Below are 25,356 nucleotides of genomic sequence, written 5' to 3'. Positions count from 1 at the left end.
TCAGCAATCTTCAACATCTGTACCACCAGTTGTACCTCATTTTCTCATCTACATTTTCTTTCAGAAACACCTTTAGGGCAAATGTCCCCCTTTTTTCTTCAGAAGGGACTGGAAGGACTTGCTGGCTCTCCAAAGTCAGTAAAGAATCTTCAATTGGGAGACATTGGTTTAAACATCCACATCCCAACACATTGAACTTCTCTTGAATCCAGAGGCAATTGGGGATGTACCTATTGAGGTTACACCTCATGCTACTTTGAATTCATCACTAGGAGTTATTGTTGAGAGGGATTTGAAGAATGTCCCTGAGTCAGAGATTCTCGCTGGTTTCTCCACTCAAAGAGTTTCTGGAGTGAGATGAATCTCCACTCTCAAAGAAGGAGTTACACTGCCAACAGATATCCTTGTTTTGACATTTACATCACCACAAGCACCTGCCACTATCTAAAGGCAGGTTATCTAAATTGCAGGGTATGGCCGTATGTTCCAAACCCTCTCCGATGTTTCCAGTGTCAGAGGTTTGGTCACTCAAAGACATCATGTTATGGTTCCCTTACATGTGCTTATTGTGGTGGCAAGGACCACGATGCCTATGAGTGTGAAACGAACTCACGTTGTGTCAATTGCATTGGTTCTCACCCTTCCTACTTTTGTTCTTGCCTTAAATAGTTGGAGAAAAAGAGGTGCAGCTTTTGAAAATGACTCATAACATTACTTATTGTGAGGCTCGAAAATTGTTGTCCGCTACTTTATCTCAGACATATGCTGCTGCACTTCATTCCACAACTACAGTGGGAATGCAGACAGATCTCTCTGTGCCTCCAAGAGAATCGTTCTCAAAACAAATGAAAAGCCTTTTGACCTCCATGGTTAAAACAGTTGATGAATCAACTTCACCCATCTCTGTTCCTCCCATACATTCCAACAAACCCCAAGATCCACATCCTTTGGTTCCAGGTACAGGCATTTCTATGGATACATCTTTTTCTCTCATCCCAAGATGCAAAACAGTCATTCGTTTGCATCCTCAGTCACTGGAATCCCCTTCCAACAACAAAGACCTACCTAATCGACCCAGGGCAGGATCCATGGAGGTTGATAGCCCTCCTTCAAATAAGGACAGCAAGGAAAAAAGATGTGGTTGTAAACAAAAGGGTTCTCCAGCCAGTTTGCCAACACATCATTAAAAATGGCCACCTTGATACAATGGAACTGTTAAGGTTTACAATCTAATCTGGATGACATCAAAACACTGATTGCTTCCTACCATCCTGTATGTCTTTCCTTACAGGAAACATTTCTGAAACCTCTCGATACAGTCACTTTTCAGCAGATTTCTCTGTACAGAAATGACAGGCTGTGTGATGGACAAGTATGTGGAGGGGTGGCACTGTTGGTTGATCAGCATGAGCCCACCCTGTCTTTGTCACTCAACACCCCCTTGGAGTCTGAAACCATCCGTGTTTCCTTGGTTTATACCAGCACTGTTTGTTCTCTCTACCTGTCACCTGGAAAGATATTTGATCAATCAGACCTTGATACTCTCATTGAACAGTTGCTGTCTCCCATTCTAATCCTGGGAGACTTTAATGGACATCATCCCCTCTGGGGAAGTGCTGTTATTGATAGGGAGGGGTTGCTCTGTAGAGCGTATGCTCTCTGATCACAAGCTTTCTCTTTTCATTACTGGTTCTTCCACTTATTTTCATGCACCTAGTCAGTCCTTTACTGCTATTGATCTCTCAGTTTGCTCCTCTTCATTATTCTCCCATTTTTCATGGAGGGTTGACAATAATCCACGAGGCAGTGATCATTTTCCTATACGTTTGAGATGGACTGGCCGTGGTCGATGCCACCCAACCCACATTCCCCGGTGGAAGCTGGATGAGGCAGACTGGTCCGCTTTTACTGCTCTCGAAGAACTTGATCCTGCCATTGTCTGTTAGTCATCAATAGATGACTGTTTGTCAGCAGTAACTGACTGTATTATACAAGCAGCTCCTCAATGTATTCTTAACACTTTGACACGTTTTCCACTGTATCCTCGTTTGTAGTGGAATCCTGCATGCCATATCCGTAGATATCCCTCTCTTTCAAACTCAACCAATTTCCAGAGGACCCGTGCACATGTTAGGTGGGTAAGACGTCAGAGCCAGAAGGAATCTTGGATTAAGTTCACAACTGGCATATTTTCTACCACCAGTTCCAAAATCATATGGGACGGGGTTTAAAAGGTCAGTGGGCACTACACTTCTGTCCGCCTATTGATCTTACTCTCTGATAGACAAGAAGTAGCTGATATCCAGTGCATCGCTGATACTCCAGATGAAAGCTTTTACCAGGTATTTAGCACTTCTGCTTGTTCCTCCACCTTCTTGGCTATCAAGACTCAGGCAAAGTGATCATCTCTTTCCTTTTTGAAATGATTGTCTCTGTGACTATAATCGTCCCTTTACACTGGTGGAACTGAAACTGGCCCTTCTTCTGTCTTGCAGTACATCTGCTGGACCAAATGATGTACACTATGACATGCTGCACCATCTGTCTCTATCTCTTGCTTCTCTTGATATTCTTCTAATTGTTTTTAACCAGATCTGGCAGGATAATGTTTTTCCTAATGCCTGGTGCCAGGCTATTATCTTTCCTTTCTTTAAACCTTGGAAAGATCCCAAGATTCCTTCAAACTACTGTCTAATTGCTTTGACAAGCTGTCTCTGTGAGACCTTAGAGAGGATGGTTAATGCTCGTATTGTTTGGTTCCTCGAATCAAACAATCTCCTCTTGTCCACCCACTGTGGGTTCCAATGACAGCTCTCCACCATGGACCACGTGATGAGACTTGAAACGTCAATCAGAGAAGCCTTTTTCAAATGACAACATTTTGTATCAATATTCTTTGACTTTGAGAAGACTTATGATACAACATGGAGGTATGGCATTTTGCAAAACCTCCATATATATATATATGTATGGATTACGTAGCCATTTACTCAATTTTATTAAAAAATTTTTAATGGACAGGAGATTCCAAGTTTGTGTGGGTTTCGACACTTTCCCGTTCTTTTCTACAGGAACTTGGAATCCCTCAGGGCTGTGTTTTGAGTGTCACACTTTTCAGTATAAAGATTAATGCCATCACTGAACAACTCCCTCTCACTGTTTTAAACAGGCTCTATGTCAAAGACTCACATCTCATGTCAGTCATTGAACATGAGATATATTGAGCGGCAACTACAAACTGCCCTCGATTATGTACTGAAGTGGACCACAGCAAATGGCTTTAATTTCTCTCTCTCTAAAAGCGTTTGCATGCACTTTTGCTGCCAAAGAGGTATTCACCCTGATCCTGAACTCTGTATCGGTGAAGTTTTGCTGCCTGTGTTCCCGGAGACCATGTTCTTGGGGCTTATCTTTGACCATAAGCTGACCTTTATACCACACATAAAGCAGCTATGGGTCAAATGTACAAAAGCACTGAACATCCTCCGTGTCCTCTCTACCACCAGTTGGGGAGCAGATTGATGTTGTATGTTAAAGATATATCGTGCTCTTATTCGATTGAAACTCAACTATGGATCACCAGTCTATGGCTCTGCCAGACCCTTGGCCTTAGAGATGCTTGACCCCATTCATCATCAAGGACTTCGACTCTGCACTGGGGCTTTCTGCACCTCCCCAGTTCAGAGCTTATACATAGAGTCTCATGAACCTTCTTTGCACCTTTGCCGTCAGCAACTGTCTTTACTATATTTTTTGAAACTTCATTCCTTACCAGAGCATCCCACCTGGGGTTGTGTTTTCCTTCCTCAGTGGGTCATACTTTTTCAGAACAGATGATCTGCCATTGCTCCTTTTGGCTTTTGTATCCAGGTGCAGTTGGATGAATTGAGTCTGTCCTCGGATAACACTGCTGTATCCATTGGTCAGCCCATCCTACCATGGCTTATTACAGTCCACAAATGTGACCTTTCTATATGTCATGTGAGAAAAGCAGATACTCCTGATTGGAAGAGCCATCTTTTATTTACTGAACATCTTTCAAACAATCTTTCCATTTCAGTTTATATGGATGGTTCCAAATCAGGTGACTCTGTGGGCTCTGCCATGGTTTTTGTGGTTCAGTAGTTGTATGCAGAATCCCCTCTACAGCTTCTGTGTTCACTGCTGAACTGTACACCATTTGCTCTGAATCATATTGAAGCTAAGCAGTACTCCAACTGCACTATTTATACTGACTCACTTAGCTCTCTACTGGCCCTGGAACCACTTCACGTTGGTTCACACCCTGATCTTGCTGATATTCAAAACCGACTGGCCCATTTCTCTTTAACACCTACTTCTATCCAGTTTTTCTAGATACCGGCCACATTCAGGTATATGTGGAAATGACCTCAACAATACTACAGCTAAATCTATCTGCTCTGACACTATCACAACTGTGCCTGTTCCATAGGTATGGAATATGATCCTGCATTCAAGGCTATTCAATTACCATTATGCTACAGAAAGTCCTTTACAACTTCTCTTACCATAGTTTCTCTCTTAACATTGTAGGCTGGATGTCAACATTAGTTTTATTCTATTTATGTTTTTACATGCTGTTTTGTTTTACCTTCATTTCCTTTTATGATTTTTACTACACCTACTTTACTTTTACCTTTTTACTAGATGTTTGGCGCAGATAGCCTAGCTGCTTTGTGCCATAAAACACTAAATCAACCAACCAACCACAATTTGTGATCTTTCACCTTCTACCCTTATAAATTGGGTCTGCCTTTTGGTTAGATTGGCTTATTCTTCCATACCTTGTGCCAGATTTCTTCCTATCAGATCTGATACCTCACTTTCTCCCTTCTTGTTTTTGTCATCTTAAGGAGATTCTATAGTCCAGCACATGAATCACTCCTAGTCTGTTCATCTCCCTCTGTTTTCATCAGTAATGGTTTCCTCTTCATTGGGGTCTTATGTACCACCTATGGCCAATCCTCAAATGTTGATGTGACCCTAACTGGTATAGTTTTATTCATAGATTTTTTCTTTCAGGGGCCTTAATCTAGTTCTTTATCATATGAATCCATTTCATTGGCAAGTGATGCCTGACCAGGTATCCTTTAACTTCAAATAAGCAATATACATCCTTGTTGACTTATGGTTTCTTCCATGGCTTTCCAATTGAGATAAGGTGTTCCACAAGATCATTTAACAATTAATTACCTTACAGTATCTGTTCTGAACCACACTATCCATGGAAAACATTGGTAAAACACAAGAGGATTGCTGCCCATCCTGCCATGTCTTGAGAGAATAACTTGGTCCAGTTTGCTTTTCAATATAAGGTTTCATTGTCACCCATTACACTGTCTCCAGTGGTAACATTCATCCATCACCTTGCTACCCTTCTTTCCCCAAGTGGAGTATAAAACTTCTTACAACTTTCCAGTTCTAAACTACTGAAGTGGTTGACTATGGAGACACCCTCCAGAATGGGTTCCTTGAAAAGATTACTATAATTATTCAGTTGAAGTAGGGCAGTGATGTTCTGCTGATTTTGAAGAGACATAGCCTCTAGAGGAGCTTAGCTGTCACCTTACGGGATGGCCTCCTGATACCATTTATACAACCATGTGGGTTGATCTTACCAGATGACATGGCCTCCTGATACCATTTTAATATTACATTATAATAATATATAATAGATGTTATACATGGTGGTAAGACTGTTTAACTCTTTTATTTTTCTTGTGGGCTTTTTTTTCTACATATGTTACAAAGTTTTAGTGAGTTCCATTAACATTTTTATTAACTCTTTTCAGCATAGGCTCAGTCCATGAGACCAACCTCGTAACCATCTTGTGCTTGTTATAGTTTTCATGCTATAGCTTTTTAACTAGTAAGTTTATTTCACAAAATTTTGCAGCTTATCATTGAACATTACAAGACTTTCATACAAAACAATCAATCTTTTTATCAAATTTTTAAAGTAATATGCTTTCTTTCTTTTTAACTGTTGTCTATCCAATGTGCAAAGTAATTTTGATTTTAAGATTAAAAATACTTCTTTGCATCAGATAATTTTCAAATTTCACCTGTAAAATCTTTAATGTATGGATAATTATTGAGCATTTTACATTTTCACTATTGCATCTCTATGTTTGGTTTAACTGACCTCATAACCACCATAAAAGATTAGGAAATAAATATAAATTATGCTTGTTTCATTCTATAATGACTGCAAATTATAACACAAAAGCACAAATGTTTAGTCTAAATCTCATAACATTATACATTTATATATGTTTATTATATTGACCTTCCAGCCATACATGGCTAACATTTTAAAAGTTGCAATGACATGATGCACCCTTGTTACCATAACTAAGAATACATAACTTACACTTACAAAGTGACCTGAATTGGCTGTGTTTTAGTGGACTAATTTTACAGAATACAGTTTTAGTTATAATACATTATATACATATAATTATTACCATTTATAAACAACTTCTTAAACTTATTTTTTTGAAAAACTTACAAATAATTGATTGTGAAAAAAAATTAACGTTAAGTGTTGTTGACGGCGTTAAAGGATACATGTTAAAAACAAGAAATAAAATACGTATGTGGGTGTTCTTTCTTGGTGTCAACAACATAACGTTACATATTTTTCACAATCAGTTAGTCCAAGCAACTCAAAAGTATTTTGTGCATTATATTAATTCAATAGGGTAATGTATGTACTGTACATTTTCCAAGTGATTTACAGATATTATGACTGAAATATTGGTTAGTAATAGACCTTAAGACAAAAAAGCTATAAAATTTAATTATAAATAGATATATACTGTTGTGTTTAAAATTACTTAGGATAATAAACAAATATAGCTTCATGTTACAATTTAAATAAAGAAGGTAACTTAGATATTTCTTTTGGTTGTTATAAGCTCAGTCAAATTAATCAACCTTTTGTTGAGTTAGGTTGGAGAAAATAACTGATAAAATAAAAATTTTTACTGAGGAGAAACATTTGAAATTTATTTAGATAGTTTTAGAGATTATGCAAAGGAAACTAAAGATTTCTCAGATTAAGAAAAGTATTTTTTATCTTAACATGAAAATCCCTTTCTCTCAAACAAGTCAACACTTTGACTTCACGTATTCGTGGAGAAAGTTTTAGTGAAAATACTTCAAAAGAAATTTATGATTCTGTGTCTACAAACTACTCTTAATTACTGACAGCCTACAAAATTTTTGAAGATATGCAAAACATTTTATAAGTTATAATATGGAAACTACAAAGATCTGTTTGGGTTACAAAGTAGGTCATTTTGACCAAGTCTGAAGCTGGAGAGTTAACATTGATAATAATACAAAGAATAGAGAGCTTTTGTTAAAGTACATTGTAGTAAAGCTGTAAAATTCATAGCAATACATAAAGTTGAGACATTTTGATTTAACAAATAGTAGTAAGCTGTGTAACATTGATAAAAATAAATGTAGAAGAGGACATTTCTTTCTAATAAGTGGTAGTAAAACTGTGTAACATTGGTAATAATGCATAGAGTTGAGGACATTTTGTTGTAATACATGGTTGTAAAAATGCAAAATTTATATTATATAGAGTTGGGACATTTTGTTCTAATAAATGGTAGTAAAACTGTTACATTGATAATGATATATAGAGTAGGTGATGTTTTGTTGTAATAAATGGTTGTATAAGTGTGTAAAATTCATATTAATACACAGAGTAGGGGATATTTTGTTCTGATAAGTGGTTGTATGACTGTAACTGATGATAATACATAAGGTAGGAATTTTTTTGTTCTATAAAAATGGTTGTTTAACTGTGTAACATTGATAATAAGACATAGAGTACAGGGTGATTTTTTTCTAATAAATGGCTGTAAAACCATAATAATAATGATAATACATAAGGTAGAAAATGTTTGTGTTCTGTAAAATGGTAGTTTAACTGTGTAACATTGGTAATAATATATAGTGTAAGGAATGTTTGTGCTCTGTAAAATGGTAGTTTAACTGTGTAACATTGGTAATAATATATAGTGTAAGGAATGTTTGTGTTCTGTAAAATGGTAGTTTAACTGTGTAACATTGGTAATAATATATAGTGTAAGGAATGTTTGTGTTCTGTAAAATGGTAGTTTAACTGTGTAACATTGGTAATAATATATAGTGTAAGGGATGTTTGTGTTCTGTAAAATGGTAGTTTAACTGTGTAACATTGGTAATAATATATAGTGTAAGGAATGTTTGTGTTCTGTAAAATTATAGTGTAACTGTGTAACATTGGTAATAATATATAGTGTAAGGAATGTTTGTGTTCTGTAAAATGGTAGTTTAACTGTGTAACATTGGTAATAATATATAGTGTAAGGAATGTTTGTGTTCTGTAAAATGGTAGTTTAACTGTGTAACATTGGTAATAATATATAGTGTAAGGAATGTTTGTGTTCTGTAAAATGGTAGTTTAACTGTGTAACATTGGTAATAATATATAGTGTAAGGAATGTTTGTGTTCTGTAAAATGGTAGTTTAACTGTGTAACATTGGTAATAATATATAGTGTAAGGGATGTTTGTGTTCTGTAAAATGGTAGTTTAACTGTGTAACATTGGTAATAATATATAGTGTAAGGAATGTTTGTGTTCTGTAAAATTATAGTGTAACTGTGTAACTTTGGTAATAATATATAGTGTAAGGGATGTTTGTGTTCTGTAAAATGGTAGTTTAACTGTGTAACATTGGTAATAATATATAGTGTAAGGGATGTTTGTGTTCTGTAAAATGGTAGTTTAACTGTGTAACATTGGTAATAATATATAGTGTAAGGGATGTTTGTGTTCTGTAAAATTATAGTGTAACTGTGTAACATTGGTAATAATATATAGTGTAAGGGATGTTTGTGTTTTATAAAAGTGTAGTACATCTCTGTAATAGTAATACATAAGAAATGTTTTGTTCTATAAAATGGTAATATAACTGTAATATTGATAATAATACAAAAGGTAGGGAAGGTTTTATACTAATAAAAGTATGTAATATGCAAAGAAGGAACTTTGGAGTCTAATAATTGGTGTAGTTTCTTAATTGTCTAGGTGTAACTGAAAGTACTGTAGACATCTTAATAGCTGCCTCTGATAAAAATACTAGAATATGGTTCTTTGATATCTTATAGCTGAAGAAAGTGATGAATACAGTTTACAGACTGTTGCAGGCAGCTTTTGAAGAAGATGAGCAGTATACTCGGGACGTTATACTCATGACATTACTCAATACAATTAGGGTAAGTTTTTAATTACGTTTTACACTAGAATCCTCATGATAGAAATGACGAAACAAATCTTGATTGTGGTATATTAATAAAATAAACCACACTCCATGGGTTTCATACTCATAAGGTTACTCAGCACAGTTAGAAGTCGTTCATTATACGGGGGTGTCCATAAATTATTCACCTCATTATAAGCCTTTATAAATTCTTTATTATATGAGCTATCTTGAAATGGTTTGTGGCAGTTAGTAACACAACTCAAGAAATGTTTCTTTTAATTCAGTCAACTTACACCTTAATGTTCTGGATGTTACCATCTTGGCTCACATGCTTTCGCCTTAATGTTCTGGATGCTACCATCGGGGCTCACATGGAAGTTTACTGAATTATTGACTGAACTGTGACAGTTTACTTAATTGAAACAAAGACTTATAACGGGGTGAATAATTTATTGACTGGCTAAGCAAACCATGATTATAATATTTCTCTGAGTAAAAATGCAAAATATTTTATGTCTGAATTAATTTAAATTTTCAGAATGTAACACTGGAAGTAATTCAGAGCCGGAGAAAACCAATTCTTGTTGAACATGAGGCTGTGGATGAAACAGACAAAGGTGATTTTGATGCTATGTATACTAGTATAAGCTTAAGTGATAATCTAACCCTTCCTTACAGGTATTACTGAATAGGTATCGACTATATCTTAATTGATGGACACCATGTTCTTTCCCAAGAACATGTAATTTTTGTTTATAATAACTACTGAAACTTCAGGAAACTGTTTATATTCACAAACTATTATCTGATTTTAAAATTGGTTGTGAAATGCATTCTGTTGGGTTTTTCTTTTGTTTGTTTTTGTTTTTAACATTTATATAAAAGCAGCTGTTATTTTCAGGAAAAGCTCCATTACCTCATGTAGAAAAAGAAGAGAACACAACAGATACAGCTTATACAGATACAAGGAATGAAAAGGAAAGAGAGATGGATCATGAAGTTGACCCCAGAGATTCTAATAACCAAGTGTCAGATGAGATAGTATCTGACCCCACAGATTCTAATAAGCAAGTGTCAGATGAGATAGTATCTGCAGAAACTAACTTTAAGCATGATGATGCTGAGCACAATGAGTTTCAGACTGACAAAAATATTGATGCAAATGATTCATCTCCTCAGGGTAAGGACAATAATCAACAGAGTGATTCTGTTTCTCACGTATGTGATAACAGCATAAAACAAGGGGACACTGACAAATTTGAAGATACCATCGAGGGTACAAAAGAAACTGAGCAACATATTAAAGAAGGTAATAATAATAATGTATCTAAGGGCAACATATTAAAGAAGGTAATAATAATAATGTATCTAAGGGCAACATATTAAAGAAGGTAATAATAATAATGTATCTAAGGGCAACATATTAAAGAAGGTAATAATAATAATGTATCTAAGGGCAACATATTAAAGAAGGTAATAATAATGTATCTAAGGGCAACATATTAAAGAAGGTAATAATAATAATGTATCTAAGGGCAACATATTAAAGAAGGTAATAATAATAATAATGTATCTAAGGGCAACATATTAAAGAAGGTAATAATAATAATAATGTATCTAAGGGCAACATATTAAAGAAGGTAATAATAATAATGTATCTAAGGACAACATTATAAAGTTCTATTAGGTTGAGGAATAACTCGTGAGCGTTTTTAAATAATTTCATTCAAGCATTACATGCAAGACTATACAATACTTCAATGCATGAACACATTACACCCAAAACATTTATTATGATATTTTATTTCATGTAATACCTAGGTATATAGTATGCATTGTTTTAAACGAAATTGCAAGAAATTAAATGCGAAAAGCAGATGGTGTCGAAAATGCTCGATTTTGTCCACTTGACATTCCATTTAATGAGCTGAAAATGAAAGCAAAAATTAAAGACATATGAAAATCAAACACACCATCTATTAGAGCAAAAAATTATCTACCAAATGATATGAAACTTGAAAAAACGCTCACGAATTATTCCTCAACCCAATACATTCACAAGGAAGAATTTCTTTTTAGTTGATTTTTGAGGTATGGTCCATCTGCATTCCTTTTGTTATGACCAATGAAAGTGAACATATTGCATGGAGTAAAGTAAAAACAATTCATGAGATAATGTAATTTTATGTGAGGGAATGTAATCTTTTTGACAGCTTTCTCTGGAGTGAATGTTATTTTATTTTATTATTTCTATCACTGATTCCGTTGAAAGAAGTAAAACATCTGTGGCTTCTAAATAGTTGATTAATAAATATAGGAATGCAGAGAGATGAAACTTAACGTGAACCACATTATAAACATAAAACCTTACTGACAGAATAATAACCAATTGTTTATATATACATTTAAATAAGCAGAGTATAGTTCTGAAATGTATCATAAACCGATTTTCACTCAACTGTATTTATAGTGTAAAAGTTTTGCTCCTTCAATCCTTAAAACAGTCTGGTTAAAACCATGATGCTCAGAACTTGTGTAATGCTTGGAGATAAAAATCTTTTTGAAACAGAAGTTGATAACATTAATTATATAGTTAGAAGAAATTTTGTTCACTAGAACCCAAAAACTAAATTATCCATGTCTTACATAATGTGTTTCAAAGGAAACTGTTACTTTAGTCACATTCTGATTAGGCACTGTTTCATACACAATTAAAATTATCAAAGATATGTATATACAAGTTATTTAAAATGTTTGTTTATAACTGGATTTTGATTGAAAAATCTCATTAACTTTAAAGATAAGCAACATTCACCGTATTCCTTGCTAATGGTATACAAGTTTACTCACCAGGGTTGCAACAAGGGATATATTGAATCAACCATCAGAAGACTCTGCAGTGATTAGATGAACACTGTAATGTTACAGCCTGCAACACTTGTCATATTACCAACTGCTGTATAAACAAATGTGATGTCTCTAACAACAGTATTTTATTTCCATGAGTAGAATCTCTTGACATTAAGCTAAGTTGACTCGCTCTTAACTTGAAATAAGTGTGCTACCAATACAGGTTCAGTTGTAAGGAACAGAACATGAACATTAAGTATTAAGTGGACTGAAACATTGGGAGATTTGTACTTCTATAATGACACAAGAACTGTAATAAAACATGAATCTTAATGAACTTCATTCTCAGTTTTAATGTGATATGAAATTATTTATATAAATCTAAGATGCAACTAAGATCCACTAGTGTGTGTGTTGTAGCATTATTTGCATGAATTCATAGCTAGAGTGAGTTATATGTCATAATTTATATACATCCACTATGATATCAATCTAGAGTGAGTTGTGTATTTTAACTATAATTCTACTATAATACAGAGCTAGAGTGAGTTATATATCATATTTTATATACATCCACTATGATATAAATCTAGAGTGAAATGTGTATTTTAACTATAATTCTACTATAATACAGAGCTAGAGTGAAATATATATGCAAAAACGGCTCGTTTGGGTTGAGAAAATATTTTACGTAGAAGAGCGAACAATGTTTCGACCTTCTTCGGTCATCGTCAGGTTCACGAAGAAGGTCAAAACGTTGTTCGCTCTTCTACGTAAAATATTTTCTCAACCCAGATGAGCCGTTTTTGCATATATATTTCTCTACAAGTGGGTTTTCTCGACATCACTGAGAGCTAGGGTGAGTTGCATACCTTTATTTATATAAATATACTATTACAGACTGAAATGAGTTCTTACCCTTTAAATTATTATCTATTGCCACTCAGGAGACAACAAAAAAGATGAGCAGAAAATATTTGAAGATCATATTAATAGCAGTAGAAAGCCATTAATGGATGGAGTACCCAACCAAGAAGATATGGTAAGTGTTTTAGTATATATACATATATACAGTGAAATCCCACGTTTTAGCGTGTACCTGAGGATCTTTTTTAAAACATGCAGCATATTTTGTTTATGGCTTAATAATTTATGGTTATATATTATTTTCTTATGGATACAACATTAGTTTAAATATTTACGAGAAAGAACATTGGGATATAAATTAAATCTTTCCAACAGAACATTTGATGTTCTGAGTTGTTTTAAAAATGATCGTAATCAATATCTGTATATTTCACATTGTTCTTAGTTTAATATCTTAAAGAGACCCTTTATCATTTAATGGTAATCAGTATCTGTATATTTCACATTGTTCTTAGTTTAATATCTTAGAGATCCTTTATCATTTAATGGTAATCAATATCTGTATATTTCACATTGTTCTTAGTTTAATATCTTAAAGAGACCCTTTATCATTTAATGGTAATCAGTATCAGTATATTTCATGTTGTTCTTAGTTTAATATCTTAAAGAGACCCTTTATCATTTAATGGTAATCAGTATCTGTATATTTCACATTGTTCTTAGTTTAATATCTTAGAGATCCTTTATCATTTAATGGTAATCAGTATCAGTATATTTCACATTGTTCTTAGTTTAATATCTTAGAGATCCTTTATCATTTAATGGTAATCAGCATCAGTATATTTCACATTGTTCTTAGTTTAATATCTTAAAGAGACCCTTTATCATTTAATGGTAATTAATATCTATATATTTCACATTGTTCTTAGTTTAATATCTTAAAGAGACCCTTTATCATTTAATGATAATTAATATCTGTATATTTCACATTGTTCTTAGTTTAATATCTTAGAGACCCTTTATCATTTAATGGTAATCAGTATCAGTATATTTCATGTTGTTCTTAGTTTAATATCTTAAAGAGACCCTTTATCATTTAATGGTAATTAATATCTATATATTTCACGTTGTTCTTAGTTTAATATCTTAGAGACCCTTTATCATTTAATGGTAATCAGTATCAGTATATTTCACATTGTTCTTAGTTTAATATCTTAAAGAGACCCTTTATCATTTAATGGTAATCAGTATCTGTATCTTTCACGTTGATCTTAGTTTAATATCTTAGAGACCCTTTATCATTTAATGGTAATCAGTATCAGTATATTTCACATTGTTCTTAGTTTAATATCTTAGAGACCCTTTATCATTTAATGGTAATCAATATCTGTATATTTCACATTGTTCTTAGTTTAATATCTTAAAGAGACCCTTTATCATTTAATGGTAATTAATATCTATATCTTTCACGTTGATCTTAGTTTAATATCTTAGAGACCCTTTATCATTTAATGGTAATTAATATCTATATCTTTCACGTTGATCTTAGTTTAATATCTTAAAGAGACCCTTTATCATTTAATGGTAATTAATATCTATATATTTCACATTGTTCTTAGTTTAATATCTTAAAGAGACCCTTTATCATTTAATGATAATTAATATCTGTATATTTCACATTGTTCTTAGTTTAATATCTTAGAGACCCTTTATCATTTAATGGTAATCAGTATCAGTATATTTCATGTTGTTCTTAGTTTAATATCTTAAAGAGACCCTTTATCATTTAATGGTAATTAATATCTATATATTTCACGTTGTTCTTAGTTTAATATCTTAGAGACCCTTTATCATTTAATGGTAATCAGTATCAGTATATTTCACATTGTTCTTAGTTTAATATCTTAAAGAGACCCTTTATCATTTAATGGTAATCAGTATCTGTATCTTTCACGTTGATCTTAGTTTAATATCTTAGAGACCCTTTATCATTTAATGGTAATCAGTATCAGTATATTTCACATTGTTCTTAGTTTAATATCTTAGAGACCCTTTATCATTTAATGGTAATCAATATCTGTATATTTCACATTGTTCTTAGTTTAATATCTTAAAGAGACCCTTTATCATTTAATGGTAATTAATATCTATATCTTTCACGTTGATCTTAGTTTAATATCTTAGAGACCCTTTATCATTTAATGGTAATTAATATCTATATCTTTCACGTTGATCTTAGTTTAATATCTTAAAGAGACCCTTTATCATTTAATGGTAATTAATATCTGTATATTTCACATTGTTCTTAGTTTAATATCTTAGAGATCCTTTATCATTTAATGGTAATCAGTATCTGTATATTTCACATTGTTCTTAGTTTAATATCTTAGAGACCCTTTATCATTTAATGGTAATTAATATCTATATATTTCACGTTGTTCTTAGTTTAATATCTTAGAGACCCTTTATCATTTAATGGTAATCAATATCTGTATATTTCACATTGTTCTTAGTTTAATATCTTAGAGACCCTTTATCATTTAATGGTAATTAATATCTATATCTTTCACGTTGATCTTAGTTTAATATCTTAAAGAGACCCTTTATCATTTAATGGTAATTAATATCTGTATATTTCACATTGTTCTTAAAGAGACCCTTTATCATTTAATGGTAATCAGTATCAGTATATTTCACATTGTTCTTTGTTTAATATCTTAAAGAGACCCTTTATCATTTAATGGTAATCAGTATCAGTATATTTCACATTGTTCTTTGTTTAATATCTTAAAGAGACCCTTTATCATTTAATGGTAATCAGTATCTGTATATTTCACGTTGTTCTTAGTTTAATTCACAGTTCAGACTGTGTGTGGAATTTTAAATAAAATATTATTTATAATTGGTGTTTGAAAATTTTAATATTGTTAGCAACTGACATTAGTTGTCTTTCTGTTTGTTTGATTTTTCTGTTTACCTTTCAATGAGCATGTAGTTATAATATGGTCATGATAGTAGGAAATACACTTGTACTGAATTGGCACGGAAACTGTATCACATTCAAAAATTTTAATTTAGTTTGTAATGGAATTCAATATTATAATGTTTGCAAAAACAGTAGTTAGACACAGATCAGAGGACAATAAAATTTAAACAGATGTATACTTTCATGAACTTGGAGCTGCTTAGGATAAATGAATGTAGTTTCATGTTACCAACTGAAGTCATTATACAAGGAAAAAATAGTTAATTTAGGTTTATTTTTCTTGGTGGTTACGAGGTGGGTTAACTTGACCAATCCCATATAGAGAAATTAATGGTTCTACTGTAAACAACGTTGGTAATGCATTTAGAATGTTTTAGGGATTACACAAAGGAAATTTGGGATTTTTGAGATGAGAAAAATTATTTTAATCTTAACATGAAAATTACTTTTCAGAAATTTCAAACAAATACTCAATATATTCATGGATCAATCTTTATTTTAATTTATTAAAAGTACTTTACAAAAACATATTGCTTGTGTGTGAAAGACTTGTAATGTCAACTGAAAGACTGCAAATTTTGTGAAGATATAGAGTATCTTACAAATGTCTTCACCTCTCCCTGTATTGGTAATCAATTTTAGGTATTTTATTGTAAAAGACAACTCAAAATGGCAAAAAATATATTTTATATTAATCTCAGAAAAGTTTCTAAAGGTTACAAAGAACCAAAAAACAGCATTGTCACCCAATTTAATGGCATAACACAAAACAATATTGAAAATGCATTAAGTCTTCACCCTATCAGCTTTTACCACCATTGATATAACTTTATGTCACTACCCTGCTTAAGTAAATACAACTTTATCAGGTACCAAAGAACCATGTGAAAAAATAGGTCATATCGAGCCATCTCTATTGATTTAAGTAGAGTATTTTGAAAATTATAATTTGGTTTACTGTTACATATTGAGACTGAAAAGAAGAGAACATACCTAAGGGAGAAGATCGTTTAGACGTACAGTTCTATAGGGGGCTATAAATCAATTTTAAAGTTTTTCAGTTTATCATTAAGTACTGTAAAATATCATGTGAAGAAATGAAAAGTATGTCACACAGACTTTTGGAACATGTGTTGTATCACTAAAGTAACAATCCACTTTTTGTTCTTTGTAATTATTAGAAATTGGACTGAGATTAATATAATAGATATTTTTGTCTGTTTGAGTTATGTATTTCACACAAAAATACCCAAAATTGATTACCTTCATGGGGTGGGGGGAAGAATTTTGCAAGGCACTGTACATGCCATTTTGAAAGTTAGAAGTAGTAAATCTATGAAAAGGTTACGTGGTTGGTCAGATTGACCATGCCTGTGTCGAGAAAGTTACCATACATAATATAACTGCATAAAAAGTACATCACTGTTTATATCCACAATCTTTGAAGCAGTTGTTGTCCCACTTTCAAGTTTACTCTGTACTTCTGTTAGTGTTTAATTGGATTGTGTTCATTTTGTTTGAAAACCTAACTATGGTTTTCCTTGTTTATAACATAGATTCATCATACATCATTAGCTGGTCCAATTACCTCTCAATGTCCATCAAAAGGTTCTGGAGTAAATCATTATTGTATTCAGCTTTCATATTTTTACTTCGTCTTCTTGTGTCTGTAACTTATATTGATCAATCATTACGTTTTCTTCATATATCAAATTAATTTTAGGAAACAGATTTCTTTCATCTGGCATTTCGTCAAGAAAATGTTCCAAGCACAAATACACATTTTTCTGGGAATGTTTTTTTGCCTTTATTCATTTCAACTTAACTGTTTCTTCAGGCAGCATGACATGAAACACGTAAGGGATTAAATAGGTACATTCTGTGTGCACATGTCCATGAAAATCATACATAGGTTCTCTCCATAAATTTAGTTATCTGTATTTATTTGAGCATCCATTTATAGCACATGAAGTCCTTTTTTTGTATGTTTTTTTGCATGTCTGTTGCAAATACTAATTTTTTGTTTACTTTTCTTAAAATGTTATTTACTTTAAGAAATGTAAACAAAAGATCCTTATTATTATTATTAGACATGTTTTCTTTCACTATCATAATGATGGACATACCATGTGACTAATTAATGCCAGTGCATATGAAACTTATGTCAGTTTAATATACCTTTTCTCAATTGTTCCATATATGTAACATTATAATATCTCTTTCCACACTTCTTCAATAATGGCACTATTAAAATTTTAAACAGATTATAAAAGCTCGGGTGAATATCAAACAATCTTATTTGTTTGCCTTTTTTATATTATAAGTTTAATTGTAATTAACCATAAGAATTTTCAAGGTTGATTTTAGTAAGAAGAACCAAAAAGGAAACTGAAAAGAATGAACATTCCGTTGTAATTTTATTAAGAAAAGGTGACAGTGGTGGTAAAGATACTAGTAGTGTTGTGTTCAAAAGATTTATTAAGACAAGGTGACAGTGGTGGTAAAGATACTAGTAGTTTTGTGTTCAAAAGATTTATTAAGACAAGGTGACAGTGGTGGTAAAGATACTAGTAGTGTTGTGTTCAAAAGATTTATTAAGACAAGGTGACAGTGGTGGTAAAGATACTAGTAGTGTTGTGTTCAAAAGATTTATTAAGACAAGGTGACAGTGGTGGTAAAGATACTAGTAGTGTTGTGTTCAAAAGATTTATTAAGACAAGGTGACAGTGGTGGTAAAGATACTAGTAGTGTTGTGTTCAAAAGATTTATTAAGACAAGGTGACAGTGGTGGTAAAGATACTAGTAGTGTTGTGTTCAAAAGATTTATTAAGACAAGGTGACAGTGGTGGTAAAGATACTAGTAGTGTTGTGTTCAAAAGATTTATTAAGACAAGGTGACAGTGGTGGTAAAGATACTAGTAGTGTTGTGTTCAAAAGATTTATTAAGACAAGGTGACAGTGGTGGTAAAGATACTAGTAGTGTTGTGTTCAAAAGATTTATTAAGAGAAGGTGACAATGGTGGTAAAGATACTAGTAGTGTTGTGTTCAAAAGATTTATTAAGAGAAGGTGACAGTGGTGGTAAAGATACTAGTAGTGTTGTGTTCAAAAGATTTATTAAGAGAAGGTGACAGTGGTAGTAAAGATACTAGTAGTGTTGTGTTCAAAAGATTTATAAAGTTTGTTTATCAAATTATTAGTTTTAATTTACAATTTTTCATCCTAACTTGGTCACTGTGATGAGGTTAAACTTCATGTATTTTAGTTTAACTGTCAGGCTTTGTACCTCATTATTTTAACATGTATTTTAGTTTCACTGTCAGGCTTTGTCTTATATACATTATATTTTGTCTTCATATTTTGTGTATTTCTCTGCACATCCTTATATGTGTCTTTGCATCTCTCTTCTATCTTAACTTTAACTTTTCTCTCTTCTGAACCTAAACTCACTCCCCAGGCAATCGTCTGTGACCCTGGCTCTGCAGATGATAAGAAGTATCTCTTCTTTGACACCAGAGATAAGGTATTGCACATCCTGTTTCATTTAAACTATTGCAATAATGAGCATTTCCCAACTTTCTTATCATTTCAGTTTAGTATCTTAGCTTCTTGTTAATTATAAAGTCAACCTTAAAGTGTATTTCATTATTACAGTGCTATCCCTTGTTACAAAATACTTGTAACTCAATTCACTATTTGGAATAGTTATAAGTATGCTGTGATTCAGCTGATACAAAACTATTATTTTAATATTTTTATTTATTTCAAACAAGTTTCTTGATATTTAAGACTCGTCTCTTTATACTGCATGCTAGAAGTAAATGTACTTTTGAACAATATAAAGATATTAAACATTTAGAAAGATAGTAAACTGTAAATTTCTCAGTTTTACATTTCTAATAGCTCTTCTTAATGTAAAAAAATCTGTTTTACTTTATTATCAGTATTTATGTTTTAGATATTTGATTAATTATTCTTTATTAAACTGAAGTACATGCCCCATTATCAGTATTAGTGAAGCGAGAGAATGTACCCTGTTATTAACAGTAGCATAGTGAGAAGATGTGTACTGTTATTAGTAGTGGTGTATTGAGAGGATATGTATTGTTGGTAGTGGTGTATTGAGAGGATATGTATTATTGGTAGTGGTGTATTGAGAGGATATGTATTGTTGGTAGTGGTGTATTGAGAGGATATGTATTGTTGGTAGTGGTGTATTAAGAGGATATGTATTGTTGGTAGTGGTGTATTGAGAGGATATGTATTGTTGGTAGTGGTGTATTGAGAGGATATGTATTGTTGGTAGTGGTGTATTGAGAGGATATGTATTGTTGGTAGTGGTGTATTGAGAGGATATGTATTGTTGGTAGTGGTGTATTGAGAGGATATACCCTATTACTAGCATTAGTGAAGCGTGAGAATGTACCCTGTTATTAATTGTAATGTAATAAGAGGACATGCTCGGTTATTAGTAGAAGTGTAGTGTTCAATATATGTCCAATTATGAGTTTTATTATATGACATTATTACTTACTATGACTGTTAGTTTAGTATGAAAATAGTTGTTTACTGTTGAGAATCCAGAATTAAATTATATCACTCATACTAAAAAAAAAAAGATACTACACATCTTTATATTAGTGAAACTAAACTACTTGCACATCCTTCTATTCTCAACAGAAGTTTTCAACCATATGTTAAAAGCAAACATCTCTATATTATTTAGTATTATTTTTGTGATATGATCAGTGCATTCTGTACACCAAACAAGTTTGTACATCCTTGCTTTCTGTACACCAAACAAGTTTGTACATCCTTGCTTTCTGTACACCAAACAAGTTTGTACATCCTTGCTTTCTGTACACCAAACAAGTTTGTACATCCTTGCTTTCTGTACACCAAACAAGTTTGTACATCCTTGCTTTCTGTACACCAAACAAGTTTGTACATCCTTGCTTTCCGTACACCAAACAAGTTTGTACATCCTTGCTTTCCAGACACCAAACAAGTTTGTACATCCTTGCTTTCCCAGACACCAAACAAGTTTGTACATCCTTGCTTTCCGTACACCAAACAAGTTTGTACATCCTTGCTTTCCGTACACCAAACAAGTTTGTACATCCTTGCTTTCCGTACACCAAACAAGTTTGTACATCCTTGCTTTCCGTACACCAAACAAGTTTGTACATCCTTGCTTTCTGTATAATAAACAACCTATAAATCCTTTGTTTTTAGTCTTTCAACAAGGTATACCTTGCCGTATTTTGCTTGCAAAAAAGTTTAGAAAAGAAAGAGTTTATCTTAAAGGTATTGTTTATAAACCACATCTGTCTGGGAATGTGTTGGATGATGTTTGAAACCATTACTACAGATCCTCATCAGTTCAGATTTATCAGGTAGAAATGAGGCTGTAGTTCTGAGTAAAGCAGAGTAAGGTTTACAGTGAGAGGTCTCTATACGGGTATGATTATAGTAGAAGTTTAAACATAGCTTTTTAACTTGAAAATATGATCAGGTCATCTGCACTAGTAGTTTGAAATGTCATCCAGAAACTTCTTTGACAGATTCAATTCATAAAGAATACCATAGAATTATTGTCATACTTGATTCTTCAATGTTATACAAGTCATTTGACCAACCAGCAAATGGTTTCAGTGTCAAAAGTTTTCTTAGAATTTAATTTAATATCTTTCTTTTACTAAACTTCAACATACATCCACAGTGTGTTGATTTTAACCTGAGTTTCATGAAAGTATATATTTATCGTGCATATATTTTGTACATTCGAGATCTTTATAATTGACATTATTTTTGATATTCTTTTGTAGTGTATGAATACCATTGGTTTAAATTTGAATGCTTAATAATTATATATTTTTAAAGGTTAAAACTGGCATGCCCAGTGGTCTAATGCTACCATGAGCACCACACTACCCAGTGGTCTAATGCTGCCATGAGCACCACACTACCCAGTGGTCTAATGCTGCCATGAGCACCACGCTACCCAGTGGTCTAATGCTGCCATGAGCACCACGCTACCCAGTGGTCTAATGCTGCCATGAGCACCACGCTAACCAGTGGTCTAATGATGCCATGAGCACCACGCTACCCAGTGGTCTAATGATCCCATGAGCACCACGCTACCCAGTGGTCTAATGATCCCATGAGCACCACGCTACCCAGTGGTCTAATGCTGCCATGAGCACCACGCTACCCAGTGGTCTAATGCTGCCATGAGCACCACGCTACCCAGTGGTCTAATGCTGCCATGAGCACCACGCTACCCAGTGGTCTAATGCTGCCATGAGCACCACGCTACCCAGTGGTCTAATGCTGCCATGAGCACCACGCCACCCAGTGGTCTAATGCTGCCATGAGCACCACGCTACCCAGTGGTCTAATGCTGCCATGAGCACCACGCTACCCAGTGGTCTAATGCTGCCATGAGCACCACGCTACCCAGTGGTCTAATGCTGCCTGGAGCACCACGCTACCCAGTGGTCTAATGCTACCAGGAGCACCACACTACCCAGTGGTCTAATGCTACCAGGAGCACCACACTACCCAGTGGTCTAATGCTACCAGGAGCACCACACTACCCAGTGGTCTAATGCTACCAGGAGCACCACACTACCCAGTGGTCTAATGCTACCTGGAGCACCACTCTACCCAGGGGATTAATACTATTTGAAACACCACTCTGCCCAGGAATCTAATCCTGTTGGTAGCACTTCTGTCCCCAGGAGTCTAATGCTATTGGAAGCATCACTTTGCCCAGGGGTCTGATGCTACCAGGAGCACCACTCTGGCTCCTGGAGCTGAGTCCCAACATTTGAAAAATGAAAGATAATTCTATCATTATTTAAACATCTTTTATGAACAAACACTTCCTTAACCAAAGCTTGCTTTTCTTTTGTTGACAGGGTAGGAGGTACGGAAGGCATTATAAAATCAAGATTTTTAATATCATAAAAGTACTAAAGCAATAAGATGTGTGATTATATTAACATTAGTAACTTTGCTGTTTAATGTAAAGGAAGTTAAGTTGCTTATTTTCTCATGGATATGTAATCTAACTTTAATGTAAATAGTCTGAAATAATTAGTGTTGAATGTAGTTTATTCAAAATTAGACTTTGAGATTCTTAATCTTATGGTGATGTCACACATCTGACAAATCTTTGAGTGCATCTCTGGGCTCATCCGTTACATGTAATTGTGACATACTTGAGAGCGATATATATTGCTGAATGCTTCTTAAAATATGCCTGTTGCCATTAGCTTTATCTGTAGGTTAAACCTGGATTTCATTATTTAAACACAACTTCAATGTCCTTAATCACCTTTAGAAATGGAAGCCACAACCACCACCACCACCACTGTTTGATGAAGATGATGAAGAGGAAGATGATGATTGGTTAAAGTGAAATTCTTGTATTTTTTGTAATTTGTTCAGATGAATTTTTGAAGTAATGATTGGTTGAAAAATGTATTTGAAAACTAATGGTTGAAAAGATATATATTTATGTAAGGTTGAATTCACAGGTTATTAGTATATATATTTGATGAACAAAATTTTGTTGTTTTTTATGGATTCTGAATAAACCTAGTGTACCAAAGATGAAGCTTCAAAAATCATTTTTTCAATTACGTTAAGGTTCATTAAACATGAGATAATCTGTTGGTTATAATTGCGACCTAACAATGTAACAGTTATTTATGCAGAAAATTAAATATATGTATGTAATTTCTAATTTGATTTTCATTATTATCTTTGAATTACAAGTCATAGAAAATGCACATTTTCATTTGTGTTGCATAACAACTTAAAACAAGCAGTACAGATCACAGTGTGTTTCACCTGGTATTTTGTGGTAGGTTTAACCTGCTGTCAGTAATTACCATACCTGTTACCTCACGAGTGCTTTCTTTCTAAAATTACCTTACATTACAAAATATTACCCTTAAATTATGGTATAGTAAAGCAGAGTTTGTCTGGCTTGTAGTGTTTTCATATCAGCACGTTGTCTTTGTTGTTCTATTTTTGACATATAAACAACACCTTGCAAAAAAGGAATATATGTCTTAGAAATATGAGTTGTTACTAAGAAAACCTATTTATAGAGGTATTTAAATAGTAATTATATTAGTTTAAAAATATAATGCATTTGGACTAGTTTTAAAGGTATATCTTTGTTATGCTCCCTACATCTGTACACAAGTTTATTTGCATAGGTGGAGCTGTGATAGCTATCTCTTCTAGCTGTACAAGCTTAATGTATATTTGAAAATATACACTTGACAATTAAGGCCATAATTTGAAGTTTTTAATTCTAACTTTTCTGTTTGAGTGCAAGTGCCTTGAAAGAACAAAGTGCCTTTGTCTTTTTTCTGACAAAAATCATAAAAATTATTTTTCTTTTGTGTCTTCTAATTTTCTGATTAACTGTTTTATCCATTCCATTTCCCATACATTTTTAATGGTTTATCAAACTTATCAACAGCATTACACCATTTCTACAATAATTAAGCAACATGGTGCTTTCAGTAGTGTTAACTTGGACAGAAAACAACCAATGAGAGAGCAGTTTATATAATCAACACATTCACAGGTCTTATCCAGATCAACCAATAAACATTCAGAACATATGGCTTAGCTCTGTAAAGATTGCTCTAAGTTTAGTTTCTTTTCAGTGTGGTATTAAAGTAAAGGCAAGTTTTTAACTATTAGTATTATAAGATATCAAACCATTTAGTTCATGTCACATACTTTACAGTATCCTGAGAAATAATTACCAGTTATACCTTAGAAGGGTACTCTAAAACAAACATCATACACATACACTACTGGCCAAAATCTTAAGGCCAATGAACAAAATATGCATTTTGCATTGTTAGACTCAACCACTTATTTGAGTAGAGCTTTGAAAGATGAAAATAATAAAAGGGAAAATAAAAATAAACTTTTTAAGCATTTAATAGGGAAAATGAGAACACTATGAAATTAGCCTAAATACTAGCTGGTCAAAAGTTTAAGACCATATTGAAATGAAGCGTTAATTGTTAAACACGTAACGCAATTTAGTCATTTGTGTTCAAGAATTAGTGTTGTCAACATCTCCCACTGACATCTCATGTGTTACATTGGGTAAAAACATGGCAAAGGTTAAAAAGTTGACAAAGTTTGAACGTGGCAGAATTGTCGAGCTGCAAAAGCAAGATCTCTCTCAACGTGCCATCGCTGGTGAAATTGGGCGTAGTAAAACTGCTGTTGCAAATTTCTTAAAAGACCCTGAGGGAAATAGAACGAGAATTTCAAATGGTTGGCCCAATAAAATTTTGCAGCGTTGAGCAGGAGGATTCGATG

General features: G+C 33.1%; 1 protein-coding gene across 12 annotated transcripts in view; it reads left to right on the top strand.

Annotated features, from left to right (window-relative positions):
* LOC143230141 (FK506-binding protein 15-like) overlaps nucleotides 1-23,608 on the top strand; it is a 118,527-nt gene extending 94,919 nt beyond the window's left edge. For 6 of the 12 annotated variants that reach the window (XM_076463209.1, XM_076463204.1, XM_076463206.1 and 3 more), the window contains exons 27-32: nucleotides 9,194-9,301; nucleotides 9,827-9,905; nucleotides 10,190-10,597; nucleotides 13,086-13,180; nucleotides 19,448-19,513; nucleotides 23,339-23,608. In XM_076463209.1, coding sequence (XP_076319324.1) covers nucleotides 9,194-9,301; nucleotides 9,827-9,905; nucleotides 10,190-10,597; nucleotides 13,086-13,180; nucleotides 19,448-19,513; nucleotides 23,339-23,416 — 834 coding nt within the window. In that variant the 3' untranslated portion in view covers nucleotides 23,417-23,608. The remainder of the gene's footprint in view (nucleotides 1-9,193; nucleotides 9,302-9,826; nucleotides 9,906-10,189; nucleotides 10,598-13,085; nucleotides 13,181-19,447; nucleotides 19,514-23,338) is intronic. The other 6 variants (XM_076463207.1, XM_076463208.1, XM_076463214.1 and 3 more) reach the window with 3 other exon arrangements.
* The last annotated feature ends 1,748 nt before the right edge of the window (nucleotides 23,609-25,356 follow it).

The sequence above is a fragment of the Tachypleus tridentatus genome, chromosome 10 (assembly GCF_004210375.1).
Source record: "Tachypleus tridentatus isolate NWPU-2018 chromosome 10, ASM421037v1, whole genome shotgun sequence".
NCBI classification, from domain to species: Eukaryota; Metazoa; Arthropoda; class Merostomata; order Xiphosura; family Limulidae; genus Tachypleus; species Tachypleus tridentatus.
This window is presented reverse-complemented; position numbering and strand designations above follow the sequence as displayed.